General features: G+C 37.9%; 1 protein-coding gene across 2 annotated transcripts; it reads right to left on the bottom strand.

Annotated features, from left to right (window-relative positions):
* Positions 1-510: 510 nt before the first annotated feature.
* On the bottom strand, positions 511-13,950 carry XB5913757.L (provisional ortholog of transmembrane protein 11 L homeolog). Of its 2 annotated transcripts, none has more exons than XM_041569474.1 (2): positions 12,269-12,689; positions 511-1,671 (listed from the first exon to the last, which is right to left on the bottom strand). In XM_041569474.1, exons 1-2 carry the CDS (start codon positions 12,289-12,291, stop codon positions 1,155-1,157), a joined length of 540 nt encoding a protein of 179 aa, XP_041425408.1. In that variant the 5' UTR covers positions 12,292-12,689; the 3' UTR covers positions 511-1,154. The 2 variants fall into 2 exon arrangements, with proteins under 2 accessions (XP_041425408.1, XP_018081690.1); XM_018226201.2 differs by lacking the exon at positions 12,269-12,689 and adding an exon at positions 13,496-13,950 and having other exon boundaries at positions 512-1,671.
* Between the last annotated feature and the right edge of the window lie 2,611 nt (positions 13,951-16,561).

Raw genomic sequence — 16,561 nt, 5'->3', positions numbered from 1 at the left:
TAGTGTAACTGTACATGGGTATAGCTGTTTTGTATACTGTTGATATAAAAAAAAAATATATATATATATATATATATATATATATATATATATATATATATATATATATATATATATATATATATTTCCCCTTCCCACTCCTAATTTGCATATGCAAATTAGGATTCGGATCAGTATTCGGCCGAATCTTTTGCGAAGGATTCGGGGGTGTGGCCAAATCCAAAATGGTGGATTCGCTGCATCCTATATATATATATATATATATATATATATATATATATATATATATATACACACACACACACACACATTTATATATATATATATGTCACTTTCCTGAAGACGGCTCACGTGTGAGAGCCGAAACGTTGAAATAAAGGCATTTTGATTTTTGCACCTGACAAGTCCTTGGAGTGCGGTTTGTGAGATGAGTATGTATATATATATATATATATATATATATATATATATATATATATATATATATATATATATATATATATATATATATATATATATATATAAATAGTCCAATTTGTTCAGCACACCCACTAAACGATGAACATCTGACCCACGTGCTACCATCCGAATGCTGTATACAAAATTCCAAAAAAATTAGGTGCAAACCGGGAGCCTTTTATTTAATGCATGTTTAAAAGCAGGTCAACGTTTCCGTCTTTTCCTAAGACCTTTATCAAGACCTTAATAAAGGTCTTGGGAAAAGACCGAAAAGTTGACCTATATCTTATCTTGTACTTCAGTTGCCAATGGTATGACTTCTAAAGTCACATCTTGCTGCAGATCTAAACCATGGACCTTCATATCTACCACTCACCTGCAGCTGCTAAACTACAACTCCCACAATCCCTGAGCAGATCAAGGACATAAAGTATAACTTTTATGACTGAATGACGCATTATTAAAATAATCCCTGAGGTTATCATATGTAACTTTATAACTTTGATCCTTAGTTATTCCAACAAGCACCATGCGTTTGTTTTCTGCAAAGGTGTTTTTTTCCTGACTGTAACCTTAGTTTTGTCCCAGTGCAGCAAAGGAATTACTAATATTGCAACAATACTTTATACTTGGAGCAGCGTTATTTATGGTTTGCTTTTTGGCAAATAAGCTATTTGTAAGGACTTTTAGAATTTTCAGTCTGTGCACAACTCAAACAGCTTCTGGACACAATATGCAAGGGCAGTCAGTGCAATAACATTGTGCAGTCGCTTCCGTTGTGTATTCTCTTTCCGAAGCAGGACAACTGGAGATGAAGTCCTTAAGGTCCCAGGAGGCAAAAGTGCAAGCTCACGCCCGCTGTAATCCACCTGATAATTGCAGCATGGGTCAGATTGCCAAGAGACACCATAAAGAGCAGCACAGGCCACACTCATTGCTCCAGCTGGCAGCCCTAAGTAGTAAGCAGAGTTAGGAGGTAGACCAAGAGGTGACAATAGACAGACAACTCCAGTTACGATAGATGTTCGGTGCAGACAGTTACCCACTGAAATCCACCTGGCAGTTTCGTCTCCTAGCCTTGCAGGCTCAATCACAATATAACGATATTGGTGCTCTAGGGCAGCATCCAGCTCTGCTTCAAATTGCTCTTGAGAAAAGTCACCATCATAGACCTCGTGAATTACATAGCAGTCCATTTGAGGCACATGAGGCCTGAAAAGTGGGAACAAAAAGAAAGGGGGAAAAAAATTAACAACACAACAACAAACATATACCAAATCAGGTTCTGATGTTTTTGTGCCAAAAGAACTAAGACTTTGTTCTGGATCTCTGTTAATTTAAAGAGCATGGATTCCAAATTTGTGGTTGTGAAGCACTTTGTATACTATTAATGAATGGAGGCTGCTGGCAGTTGCTGTTCACAACAGCTGGGAGGGGCAAGAGTTTGACAGTTTGATACTAAAGTGTATTTACAATGTTGTATTATTGACATTTATCTATGCAACTACTACAGGTATGGGACATGTTATCCAGAATACTCGGGACCTAGGGTTTTTTGAATAAGAGATCTTTCTGTAATTTGTATCTTCATGCCTTAAAGGACCAGTAACATAAAAAAAGTTTTTAAAAATTAGTTTCTACTTAACGAAAAAAAAAGTCTTTTAAGAAATAACTTAACGATTCTCTGCTTGCACTCCTCTTCAGAAACGGTGGCAGGGCGACGATCCATCATGCGGCGCTCAATTTCTCCTCCCTGGCTATCACCTATAGAAGGCAGGGAGGAGAAATCGAGCACAGCACAATGGATCGTCGGCCTGTTGCCATTTCTACTAGAAAATAACAAACATTAATTAAACCCAATAGGCTGGTTTTGTTTCCAGTAAGGGTTTGTTATAGCTTAGTTGGGATCAAGTAGAAGGTACTGTTTTATAATTACAGAGTAAAAGGGAATCATTTTTAATAATGTGGCTTACTTTATTATAATGGAGTCTATATAAGAAAAAAAATAGATTATTAGGATAAAATGGTGTTTATGGGAGACGGCCATCTTGTAATTAGAGCTTTCTGGATAACAGATCCCTTACCTGTTTTTATTTCCCAAATAATGTTTATGTGAACCAAGCACTGCCCACATTGTTGACAACGAAATGTATAATTTGATACATTGAAGGCCTATTTTTCATTAAAGAACCATGGAGTATGACCAGTTCAGATAAGAGAAGCTTCTACGCTAACTGTACTCTTAAAACTATTTTTTTTTTTTTAATCACTTTTAGAGTAAACATTTAGTTAATCTTCCTCTACAGCTATACACCCCTGACCTGTGCACTTGTTCCCCTCCCCAGTTTGTTTATGACTGAAGCCTCTTCCTAATAGATGGTAAGCTCTTTGAAGCAAAGACCTCTTGCCATTTTAGTATTCATTCTCACTGTCTGATTTAAAATAACTGCACCCCATTTGTATTTCTGCATTGTAAAGCAATGTGTACATTTGTGGTGTTATATAAATAAAATACAAAAAAAGTATGCAATAATTATTCACAATTCTAAATCCTTGATCTTTGCATTCAAATGAATATAGAATCCCCCCCAAAAAAAACATTTCCTGTATATGGAGGAAAGAATAAACAAACAATCTAGGGTGTGGCCAAAAAAAAAAACACCCCAATACTATAAGCAGTTTCCCCTGAGCACTCTCGTTAAAAGGATTCTGTCATCGGAAAACATGCTTTTCAAAACGCAGTTAATAGTGCTACTCCAGCAGAATTCTGCACTGAAATCCATTTCTCAAAAGAGCAAACAGATTTTTTTATATTCAATTTTCAAAATCTGACATGGGGCTAGACATTTTGTCAATTTCCCAGCTGCCCCCAGTCATGTGACTTGTGCTCTGATAAACTTTAATCACTCTTTACTGCTGTACTGCAAGTTGGAGTGAAATAACCCCTTTCCTTCCCCCCCCCCCAGCAGCCAAAAGAACAATGGGAAGGTAACCCGATAACAGCTCCCTAACACAAGATAACAGCTGCCTGGTAGATCTAAGAACCACACTCAATAGTAAAAACCCATGTCCCACTGAGACACATTCAGTTACATTGAGAAAGAAAAACAGCAGCCTGTCAGAAAGCATTTCTCTCCTAAAGTGCAGGCACAAGTCACATGACCAGGGCCAGGGCCAGCTGGGAAATTGACAAAATGTCTAGCCCCATGTCAGATTTCAAAATTGAATATAAAAAAAATCTGTTTGCTCTTTTGAGAAATGGATTTCAGTGCAGAGTTATGCTGGAGTAGCACTATTAACTGATTCATTTTGAAAAAAACATGTTTTCCGATGACAGGATCCCTTTAAGTAAATAATAAGTACTGAGTGAACTATATCCTCATGTTTGTCACTTATTGATATCAGACCTTTCCACAACACAAACATCCTTGATGAGGACCACTAAACTAAGGTCAGTTTCACAGGCATAAACAACATGAATTGTGCTGATGTGTGTAGCTTGGGGCTGCTTTGCTACATCAGGAACTGTGATGTAACAATAAATACTGCTTTGTCAGAAAATGCTGGAAGAGGTCAGACAATGGCTCCGAGTTGATCCTAAAGTGGGTCAGGAAGCATGGAATGTATTCAATCTGCTACTGAATAGCTGAAACGATTTCCTATTGTGGATTTATCATTTCAACATCTCAGTTTAAAGTCAAGTAAAATAATGCGACGAGTGATCTTTTTTTTTTTACTTATATTTTATTAATAAATTTTTCCTTTTTTTTTTTCAGATAAAAAGAAACATACAAAGTAAATATACACCACAAAAGAAAGAGAGAGAAAAAAAAAAAAAAAAAAAATTATTTCCAAATACAATTACAAGTACAATACATCACAAAAACAACAACAATACTCATTTGATGTCCATTGTAGGGCTACACATATATATACTTATCCGATCTTGTTTTCTTATTTATTATCTTTAATCACTCTTTTCTCTCATCTATATATTCAATAAATGAATCTTGTTTTGTCTCCTTTTTCTCTTTTTTTTTTTTCCCTTTCCTTAGCTCTATTTCTTTATAGAGATGATCTCTCTTTTAAGGTTTCTAAGTATATCTATATAAACTCTTCCTTTTTCATTTAATTTTTTTCATTTAAAGCCCACATAATCATCCAGTCATATTGACAACCTGTTTCGTCCGTCCTACCCCCAATTTATATTTATTATATAGAAGATGGAAGCAGGAAGAAAAATTAAATAATTAATTTAAATAAATACATTGCCCCAAAGTGTGTGTCTCTAATTAAATAAATATAGTGTGTTCAAATATCAATTGTTTTGGTGTATGTGTCTAGGTGTATAGTTGGTAGACAGTGAATTTAATACACAGTTGTGGATGAGAAAAAAAAAAAAATAAATAAATAAATAAATAAAAAAAAAAATAATAATTTTACCGTTTCTGGTAAAGTGCCTAATGTGCAGTGTATCTGGTTACTTACCAAGTGAATACTTTCTTATTTGTTTAGAGGTCTATTATATTATGTTCCTCTTATGTGTATGTATCATCATAATAGTGTATAATTCCATGTGATAATTCATTTATGTGCCCTGTATCCTCCGTAAAAAAAAAAAAAAAAAAAATAATACTAAAGGTGCATGGTGTGCAACATATCTGGTTACTTGTCAGATAGATATTTTCTTATTTATTGGAGGTCCATTCTACGATGTTCCTCTCGTTTATGTGTGCCATCTTGATAATGTGCTATTCTGCGTGGTATTTCATTTATGTGCCCTGTGTCGTCCATAATAAGTATAAAGAAAAAAAAAAAAAATAGATACATATATGTATACATATATATATATATATATACACATATACATACATATATACATTCATTTCTTGACCGCTGCCATCTCTTTTACCCCCAATTATATATATTATAAGGACGGAGTACTCAATGGTTATATCTTATAAAATAATGATCTTGTCATCTAATTTTCCTATTTATTTTTATGACTTTCATAATTTTTAATAAGAGGGGCTATTCAATTTATGATGACTTAGCATATCCTTCCAATTCCCATATCGACCATACTTTAAGGTGTTGAGGAGTCATATTTTGTAGGTGAGCTATACTTGCTTCAAACTGCTTATTGGCGTTCACTCTATCGATAATTTCTCTGGTGTTCGGGCATTCAGGAGATTTCCACTTAGATGCTATCGCTGTCCGGGCAGCCATCAAAATTTGATTTGCTAACTTTTGATTAGATTTTGTTAAGCCTACAAAGGGTCTGCCCAGCAAAAAGGTAACTATATCCAGTGAGACTGATCTTGCCAATACTCGATCTAATATCTTCTTAACTTCCAACCATATTGGTTTAATAATTGGGCATTCCCAGAAGATATGAGGCAAAGTGCCTATTTCCCCACAGTTTCTCCAACATTGAGACGTATGTTCCGGGGATAGCTTATGTAATCTATCAGGTGTGTAATACCAGAACATAAGTATCTTATAAATATGTTCTTTTTGTCTTACACATGTACACATTTGATTTGCGTTACGCCAAATACTCTCCCAATCTTTTTGTGTTAATCGATTAGTTGTTTTTGAGTTCCACTTACCCATATACTTATGGTGTTCCGTACCTATTATGGATGGACTATTAAGAAGTTTATATATCTTAGAAATAAGACCCTTTTGTGGCAGACCCTTCTTAGCTAGCTTTTCAAATGCAGTGCTTCCAACCTCCTTTGCATTAGTGCAGTATGGATTTAAAAAGTGCCGCAATTGGAGGTACTCAAATTGATATAATGTGGAGTTTGGCATTAGATCTCTTAATTCCTGAAAAGTTAGGGGCGCCCATGTGCGTCCATCTAGCAAATCTCTTATCGTGAATATACCCGTGCATCCCCAACGCCTACAAAAAGATGTACTCAGCCCCGGTGGAAAGTTAGGATTTTGTAGGTAACTTGAGTTTAGGGAGTGTTGTGATATCATCCCCCGTTTATATCTTAGTTTATACCAAATCTTCATGGTAATCTGTGTAGTCGGCAGCAAACCCTTTCCTATCCTATCCTTAATATTCAATGCCCATATTCGTATGTTAATTGGGGTTTCCATTGCCACTGAATTTTCGATGGTAACCCATGCACTGGAAGGAACCTGGGACGACCAAGCCATCACTTGTCTTACTTGCGCTGCCTCATAGTATGTCTTTATACAGGGTACTCCTAGGCCTCCCATTGCCTTAGGTCCTGTCAGAACTGATTTAGTTATTCTATGGCTTTTTTGTCCCCAGATAAATTTATGAAATATACTTTGAATCTCTTTCAATGCCCTCTCAGGGACCGCTATTGGTAAGGTTTCAAATAGATATAAGAATTTTGGTAAAATATTCATTTTAATTGCCGCGATTCTTCCAAACCAAGATATCGAGGAATGCGCCCACTTTGCGAACAATTGCTTAGTTAAATTTATAAGAGGATTGAAATTAGTATGAAAAAGTGATTCATATTTTGTTGTAATTTGAACGCCCAAATAAGTAATTGAGTTCTCTTTCCATCCAAAATTAAAGTTGGTCTTCAAATTCTGAAGCTCCTCAGCTGGTATATTGAAAGATAAGGCCTCAGATTTTGACAAATTCAATTTATAGCCTGAGAAAATACTAAATTCTTTTATAAGGGCATACAAATTAAACAACGATACAGTTGGATGGATTAATGACAAAATTACGTCATCAGCAAAAAGTGCAATTTTAAACTGATTAGAGCCTAGAGGCACTCCTATTATGTTAGGATTTTCTCTTATTGCTGCCGCCAATGGTTCAATACTCAATGCGTACAGCAATGGCGAGAGAGGGCAGCCTTGCCTTGTGCCGTTTGTTATTAAAATAGGCTTGTCTGATTGACCAGCCAGCTTTAACTGAGTTGAGGGTTGACTATAGAGGTTTTTAAGGGCTTCAAAGAATGGGCCCTTTAGGTTCAGATTAGTAAGCAGAGTAAATAGATAGGTCCAATTTAGCCTATCAAATGCTTTTTCTGCATCTAGACCTAACACAACAGCCGGGGCCCCCGACCTGTTTAGTATTTCGACAAGATTGATCACCCTTCTTGTATTATCCCCAGCCTGACGTCCCTCAATAAATCCTACTTGATCCTGGTTTATTAATTTTGGCATTAACGGGGCTAGTCTATTGGCTAGAATTTTGGAAAAGAGTTTTAGATCTGAATTTAAAAGGGCTATGGGTCTATAATTTGTACATTGTGTTGGATCTTTACCTTCCTTGGGTATAAGGGAAAGATAAGATGTCTGAGTGGATTTAGGTATTGGGTCTCCCTGCATATATTGGTTAAACATTTTTACCAGATATGGGGAAAGAATATGTGAAAACAATTTATAATAACTATAAAGGTAGCCCATCCGGTCCCGGGGTTTTACCTTTTGGCATACCCTTTAATACCTGTGTTAGCTCCTCCAATGTAATTTCTTTATTTAATGACTGCAAGTCCTCCAGCTGGAATTTAGGCAATTTAAGATCTTTTAAAAAATCATTGGTAGAGCCTATAATCATATTATTGCTTAATGGACTAGATTTCGTTAGGTTATATAGAGTATGATAATATTCATGGAACTGAGCCCCAATTAATACTGGGTCATGTGTAAGCTGCCCTTCTTTAGTTTGAATTGCATTAATACGGGCCGATGCTTGCTGGCCTTTAAGCTTCCTCGCTAATAGAGTGTGCTGCCTATCTCCTTTTTCATAATAGGTCTGCTTTGTCCAGATTATAGCTTTAGAGGCCTCAGCTTTTTTAATATTTGCTAAATCCTTCCTTATACTTATAATTTGCTTCAAAATTAATTCCGCCCCGCAAAGATTATACTGTGATTCTAAATCTCTTAGTTTCCTATGTAGAGAGAGATAGCTCTCTACTTTCTCCTTCCGTTTACTAGCAGTCAATGCAATAAAATGACCCCTTATAGTAGCTTTATGTGCTTCCCATAAGGTGGTCAGACCTTGCACCGATCCCTCATTCAGCTGGAAATATTCTTTTAAATTCGATTCAGTTTGTTTAAAAGCCTCTAAGTTATGTAATATTGTCTCATTCAGCCTCCAATGAGGTTCTCTAGGAGGGAGCCTCAGAAGATCCATCGTTAGGGATATTGGTGCATGGTCTGACCACGTAATTGGGTATATTTCAGTGGAGTATTTCAAACGTAAGGCTGCTTGTGAGATAAAAAAATTATCAATACGCAAATGGACTTTATGTACTGATGAGAAAAAAGTATACTGCTTTTCCTTCGGATGGTTAATGCGCCAGGGATCAAACCAGTATGTCTGTCGCATCAGCTTCCTAAAGTTACATGACCTCAAATGTGCCTGTTTATCCGGAGAAGGGTGAGAGCGATCTGCTTCTTGGGAAAAGACCATGTTGAAATCTCCCCCTATTACCCCGTATATGGATTCCGACTGCTCGATTTTAGCTATCATCCTTCTTAGAAAACGGAGCTGATGTTTATTAGGTGAATAAATATTTAAGAGGGCTATTGGTCTATTTGCATAATTGCCCACTAACAGTAAGTAGTGGCCCTTAGGGTCACTAAATGTTTGTTCAACTTTTAATGGGCAATCCTTATGAATGAGGGTAGCTACCCCTGCCTTTTTATTAGGCCCTGAAGCGTAGTATACTATTGGATAATATTTAGAATATAGCCGCGTAGTTCCATTGGCTACCAGGTGCGTCTCCTGTAAGAAAGCGATATCTGCTTTCAAAGATTTGATTTCTTTCATTGCTAGATATCGCTTAGTTACACTATTAAGCCCTTTTACGTTCATAGATACTATCTTAGCCATATTTTAGGTTAATCATATATAGCTTAAATTGAACTAGCTTACATTTCATATACAAAGATTGAAACTTATACATTAGTATCCTGGTTATGCCCCCAGTATGTTCCGTAGCTTGCCTCAGAAATAAAACACCCTTATGTAAAGGGATTATTAGTAAAGAATTTTTCCAGCTTGCTCGGACATCTAGAGTTGTTGTACATTTAACAAAAAAGGTAACAAACACAATCTTTACATAAACACTCAGGTACCAAGGCCATGAGGCCTTCAATAAAAAGACCCCTCTTGATGTTACATATCGTCTGCCAACGAGACCCTGTAGCCTCGTACCTAGAAAGAAAAAAAACAGAAAAAAAAAAACACAAAAGAATAGAAAGAAGACTGTTATGTTTATATTCTGGCTAAGGTTCACAGACCTAAGCCTAAGGGGAGCAAAAAAGTACTCCCCCCCCCCAATGATTGAAAAAAAAGGGGAATGGGGGTGAGCAGTTCGGACACTGTGTGATCATTGAAGATGTTATATAACATTCCAAAGAAAGCATCAATGTTTTAAGTCTTCAAATTGTTCCAGATAGTCTTGCATTGAATGCCATAGGTAATATACCTTCATGTATTCCTGTTTAAATCTCTTTTAATTCAGAGGGGGATAGATATAAACTTAGGAACTAAGTGCCCAAATAGAATTAGAACTAAGGCAAATCTTTTCCTCTGATAGCGTTTCTTTTTTTTATTGTTCTTAAGTAGACCGTATCTCATTGCCTTCGACGCCCAGAGTTCTGAGAAATTTAGTACCCTCTGATAAATTTTGCAAAGTATGTAGATGACCAGAACGATTCACCATTAATTTAAATGGATGGCCCCACTTATAGAGAATATTTTGCTCTCTCAACTTCTGAGTGATAGGCCGAAGCTCCCTCCGTTTAGCCAGAGTTATAGAAGACAGATCTGCAAAAATCTGAATCCTGCTTTTCCGGAAATCTATCAGTTTAATTGTTCTCGATTTTACTAGGAGGGCCTCCTTGGCCTGATAGTGGTGGAAGCAAGCCACAATATCTCTCGGGGGTTTGGTAGCAGGAGGCTTTGGGCCTAATGAGCGGTGGGCCCTATCTAACCGCCATTTATCTTCTGGAAAATCCGGGCACACAACTTTGAAGAGATCTAGGAGATAGTTAGGGATTGCATCCATGCCAATCTCTTCTGGCACTCCCCTAATTCTTAGGTTTTGCCTGCGAGATCTGTTTTCTAAATCTTCGCATGTATTTTTCAATTGTGCCAGTTCTCCCCTGAGGGAGGAATTATCCCCCTCCAGGGTTGATATTTTCTTAGCCATATTTTCTATGGTTGTCTCCAATTTATCTGTACGATCTCCTATCTCTGTTATATCTCTTTGAATTTCCTTAAGCGCTCCAGCTACTGCCCCAGAGACTGTCTGTGTTATCGTTTCTATTAAAGATGCCTGCATTAATTGTAGTTGCTCGCTTAAGGTTTGTATAGTCACTGGTGCGTCTGTGGATGTACTCATTTGACTATGGGACTGCATATCCTGCTGTGAGTGTAGTAAAATTGGTGGACTTATACTACTCACCGAGGTAATGGGGGAGATGCCGGAAATCACCGCAGTCACTGGGGACGCTACACCTTCTGGCTCCTTACCTCCATCTTGTTGGGACGTATGTTTGTACTGTTGAGGTGTTTTCTGAAGGTAGGGCGACATAGTAGCTTGTTGCTCCCGTGGTTTCCTCCTCCCCATATCGGCAAATATCCGTTCGGCACTCCTTCAAATTCCCTGGTCCACTTAGGCACAGCGCATCTACTCCAGCACCGATCCCAGGCACAGCTTTCCCCGGTTACAGCCTCACCTCACATACGTCCAGTAAACAAGCAGGCACAGGCACAGACCCACCACCGCTTCTGCTCGTCTCCCTCGGCTTTTCCAACTCCCAGGGAAGGCCCGCACTTGTCCCGCAGTTTATCAGGTCGGGTTGCTGACTGCGACCGCCGGCCGCTATTGATTAGGCCCGCCTCTCCTGGTGCTTGACGCCAAGCATTCGACGCCAAGCATTTACTAGGCCCTCCGAGAAAAGCCGCCACAGTCCTCCAGCTCGTTGCTCCACCGACCCCTGCGTTGCCGCCGATCAGGCCATATTACCCTGGGGTTCCGGAACTTGTTGCCAGACGCTCGCAGGTAGCGTATACTGGCTTTCTCCGCGGAGCTGCTAGCTCAAGCAGCCATCTCTACACAGCGCCAAGCCCGCGACGAGTGATCTTATGCTACTGTTCATGCAATTATCAGCCTGTTACCATTTCCTTACTACAGGTATGGACCTGTTATCCAAAATCCTCTGGACCTGGGGTTTTCTAGATAAGGGGGTATTTCCATAATTTGGATCACCATACTTTAAGTCTTTAAATTTGTCATTTTATTAATTTATGTTTCAGTCATTTAATTTAAAATAAACCCAAGAGAATAATTTTGCCTCCAAGAAGGATTAATTATATCTTAGTTGGGCTCAAGTACAAAGTGCTGTTTTATTATTACTACAGAGAAAAAGGAAATCATTATTAAATATCTGAATTATTTGATTAAAATGGAGTCTACAGGAGACAGCCTTCCCAAGATTCTGAGCTCTCTGGATAATGGGTTCAGGATAATGAATTCCATACCTTTACTCAGATAACTTGGCAGAGCAGCAGCTTTTTTTTATTTCAGAAATATCTATAAATCAAAAGTTTAGTTAACATAGGAGATATTTATATTGTACAGTCTGCATGATGGCACACACTTTATCATAATTTTAATATAAGCAAGCCTAACAAAACATATGTATTGGAAGAGGTTGAACCATTGCTCTGGACTTCTTATGCATTCACTTAATCAGTGATTTAACAGTTAGCTCATGTAACTGCACAAAGAACCCACAACATTTGATATAACATAATTACTAAGTACATTTAAACCTCAATTTTACATACCCTGATTTTAGGTTTCCCCTCATTTTCCGCCAATTTCCGTGGTCCCATCAATATACCTGCATTTGCTTTCCTCTTCTACTCTTGCCAGCTTTCAAATGGTAGTCACTGACCACAGCAGCCAAAAAAATGCACAGTTTTATTGTAACCCTTATTCATTTTAATCACTGGTTGCTAGGGTAATTTGGACATTAGCAACCAGACAGTTGCTAAACTGGAGAGCAACTGAACAAAAAGCTAAATAATTCAAAAACCACAAAAAAAATACTAATGGCACATTGTTTCCGAATATCACATCATACTATAAGTGAAAGGCGAACTATCCCTTTGAAGGGGTAGTTTACCTTCCAAACACTTCAATTCAGTTGTTTTTTAGATTGTTCCCCAGAAATTAAGACTTTTTTCAATTACTTTCCATTATTTATTTTTTACTGTTTTTCCAAAATCTAAGTTTAAAGTTGAATTAAACTGTTACAATTTTGCAACATTTGAAACTCAGGGATTCTGCTCAGCAGGGACAAAGATATGAAACGTATCAACTAAATGTATCCATTTAGAACAGTTTACAGGGTCGGCGACCCCAGCCCTCCCAGGGCTGCTTCAGAAGGTGAAAAATGACACTTTACACTTCAATATTAGAAAAACAGTGACACATAGAAAATAGAAAGTCATTGGAAAAAAGTCATTATTTCTGGTGATGTCTGAAAACAACTAGTTGTTTGAAGGTGAACGTGTGCATGTGTTACTCCCAATTGTCCAGTGAAAGTCACAGAATGAATGACCCTGCATGGGAGCTCTCAAGGACAACTTAAACCAAGGGCAGGGAGGAGTGTAGGGATAATTGAATAAATAAAAACACTGAAATAACTTTAAAAGAAGAAAACAAAATACCAATGATGTACATAAATAGTATACAGGAACCTGGGCTTGGCAAGTTTAATAGGAAAGGAACACTACATGCACCATATTGGAATAAAATAAGATACAGCTTTGACAGCTGGCTCCCACATACAAACACAATGAGTTCAGCTAGACAGCTCATTTATATAGGTATATACACAAGTCATGACACTGAATCTCTTCTGATCAACCCGAGCTCAGTTTCATAGTTAAACAACATTACATCTGCTACAGCGCCAATTAAGAATCAAACAGACAGTATAGCAAAGAAAGTTATAGATAAAAACCAAAAGAGCAACACAGCTGACACTTATAGAAATACCCTCTGACCTCTCCGCCACCTCCAGCGCCGCCATCTTGCTAAGGCTTCACACAGCCCACACGCCATCTCCCGGCGCCTGGTGTCACCATGACAACTAGCCTCGCCCACCCGGCTTTAAAGATATAGGTAAAGAATTAGTTAAGGAAGCAGCCGGGTGGTCGCGTTTTTTTTCCTTCTGTTGCAAATAAATAAATAAATAAATAAATAAAGCGTATTCTCTGATTGGTAAATCTTCTAAGGGCGTGGCTATCGGGGCGGGTCATTTCTGATAGATCGCAGCGTAAGCCTATCCAAGGGGAAAGCTGGGCACTGGGCCAGATTTGGGGGTTCGGGTTGGTTAGTTCGTGCTCTGCTACTTGGAGAACAGGGATAGTCGGCGGCATTTGGCAAAGTGAAAAACTGCACGTCCTGTAGGGAGTTCCCTGTGTGTAATCTATAACTCTTTGTACTGTTGAGCGAGTCAAGTCTGATCAGCCTAAAATGTCTTTAAATCAGTATTATTGTAATTATATAGTGAATAAAGTACCCTCTCTTGCAAATTATAAGGATATTATAAGTTACAGAGGAGTTTTTATACAGGTCATGGAACTCCGTGGTAATGTCTAATATCCTCATATTTTGCAACTGGTGGGTACTTTATTTATTATAATATTTTCAGTGAGTCATGTGACAGAAATGACATCACTACTCACCATAACTGATGACATCAGAACTCACCGGTTATAAGGATATAATTTACAAGATATTCATGGCTTTTGTGCATTATAGCATGGTATGGGGCAGAGCCAAATTGACAGCCTGGTTTTATCATTTTCAAATAAAATTACATTTTAAAACTGCCTGTGAATATTTGCACCTGTTATGTAGGCAGGGTTGCCACCTTTTCTAGAATAAAATATCGACCTTTCTATATTATTGCCTTTTATTTAAAATAACATAGGCATCAACCATAATAATAATAATTGGGGTCCCCTGGGTGGCGCTGGCCTTACTAATGAATGTAGTGCTGAGGTGTGGGGAGGGATATGTTCTTTTACATAATATGCCTAACACATACGGTACTTCCCAAAATTTTGTCCCATTTTTGTGGTCACACCTTCTAATTATCATGTTAATTTTACAAAATTTGGCAGGTTATGCAAGTTTGATCATATTTATTTTTTTCATTATAGTTTTGCTAATGAAGGTGAATTGTACTTTACTCTGTGAGTCTAACTTATCTAAATTGTTACAATTACTTATCTCAAAATTGTTACAAAAGTATCTTAGCTGCACCTGGTGGCTGTTCTAGGCTCTCTGCCAAAAGCCAATTATGTTAGAATCTTTGTATCTTTTTTTGGCTGTTCCCAGTGCAGAGAAAGTCGAGACTTTTCAGTACAAATGCAGGACTGCGGTTTGAGCTGTCAAAAGTGGGACTGTCCCGCTGAAAACAGTACAGTTGGGAGGTATGCTAAAATAAAAAGCAGGGCCGGAACTAGGGGTAGGCAGGTGCCTAGGGCGCAAAGCTTAGGGGGCGCCTGGCACGTACCTTTAACTGCTGCCTACCCCCGGCCGGTCTTCATTCCAGCTCCTATGTGACAGGAGCGTGGTGCGTGCGCCTAAGTGATTGTGGGTGGCGTGCGCTGTGACGCTTTTGTCAGCGTGCATGCGCACGCTCAGTGTAGGGGGTGACGCGGCAGGTCGGGTTGCCTGGGGCACCTGCCAGGCTGGCCTGCCCTGATAAAAAAATTGAAGTTGTTAGCCTTTCCTTCTCCTTTAACTGTTTTTTAGAATATTTAGGTCACCATGGCCCACTTAACAGCTTACATATATATGTAGATATATATGTCAAATTGCTATGGTTATTAGAATTTCTAGCGTATATAAATTAAGGGTAATAATAACCAAGAATACTACTTTATGTGGTTCACCTTAAAGAGATACTGACACCTGAAATTAAACTTTTTTTTACATCTATTATAATATTGGCTTTGCAAGCTACTTCTAACTTTGCCATAAAGTATTTGCATGATGCTTTTACATTACCTGTCTGATGCCCCATGTTCCTGTATGAGGGGGCTGCCATATTTGTGCAGCAGGAGTCCGTTAGCATTAGAAACTGTAACTAACAGGCTGAGATGGGACAGTCAGGTTGGCAAAGTCAGAGTGTCAGAGAGTCAGGCTTAGGAACTTCAACTAACAATTATATACAAAAACAAACCTCTCAGCAAAAAATGATCACCATGACCTATAGGTAACATTTAATGTACATTCATATGCTAAAATTCATTTTTTAGTGTCAGTATCACTTTAAAGTTAACTTTTAATGTGTTACAGAATGGTCAGTTCTAAGAAACTTTTCAGTTGGTCTTCTTTTTTTTAAATAGTTTTTTTTTAATTATTTGCATTCTTCTGACATTTCTTTTATTACTCATCTTTCTATTCAGGTCTCTCCTATTCATATTCCAGTCTCTCAAATCAATGCATTGTTGCTAGGGTAAATTGAGCCCTAGCAACCAGATTGTTGACAATGCAATCAGGAGAGCTGCTGAATAAAAAGCTAATAACTCATAAATCACAAATAATAAATGAAAACCAATTGCAAATTGTCTCAGAATATCACTCTGCTTCATACTAAAAATTAACTAAAAGGTGAACAAACCCTTTAAAAAATAAAAAGCAAGACACCTGTTTGGCACAGAAAGCCACACTCACTTTGTGGCCACACCATTATTTTTGTCCATTTGTAAAAACATGCCCCTTTTACATTTGATGATGTTTACAGGCTCCCCTCCACAACTTCTAAATGGCCACAGGATTGAGGTCTGTCAGTGTTGATGATGTCATGGTCTTGACATTTGACAGGTGATCTGGAACTGAGGGCAACCAGCTGACGATCTAAATTGGTCATATCTGATAATTTGCCTCCTAAGCCAATAATCAGAGCAGAGTAGGGGCTGTGAATTTGGGAAAGTATGGGGCAGAGGGCTAGCGGACCCACAAATGGATACTGCATAGTGTCAGAGCAGACACAGGATATGTAATACGTAACAGAGATAAAAATGAATGTACAAATGGGAAAGTTCATCTTTGCT

Source organism: Xenopus laevis, chromosome 7L (genome assembly GCF_017654675.1).
Source record: "Xenopus laevis strain J_2021 chromosome 7L, Xenopus_laevis_v10.1, whole genome shotgun sequence".
Taxonomy (NCBI): Eukaryota; Metazoa; Chordata; class Amphibia; order Anura; family Pipidae; genus Xenopus; species Xenopus laevis.
Note: the sequence above shows the minus strand (reverse complement) of the source record. Positions and strands in the feature narration are given on the sequence as shown.

Coding starts and splice junctions, on each gene's coding strand:
- XB5913757.L (XM_018226201.2), bottom strand. CDS start 13,521: ATGGCGGCGCTGGAGGTGGCGGAGAG. Junction 1,672..13,495: donor GCGCTGGAGGTGGCGGAGAG/GTCAGAGGGTAT, acceptor CCCACTTTTCAG/GCCTCATGTGCCTCAAATGG.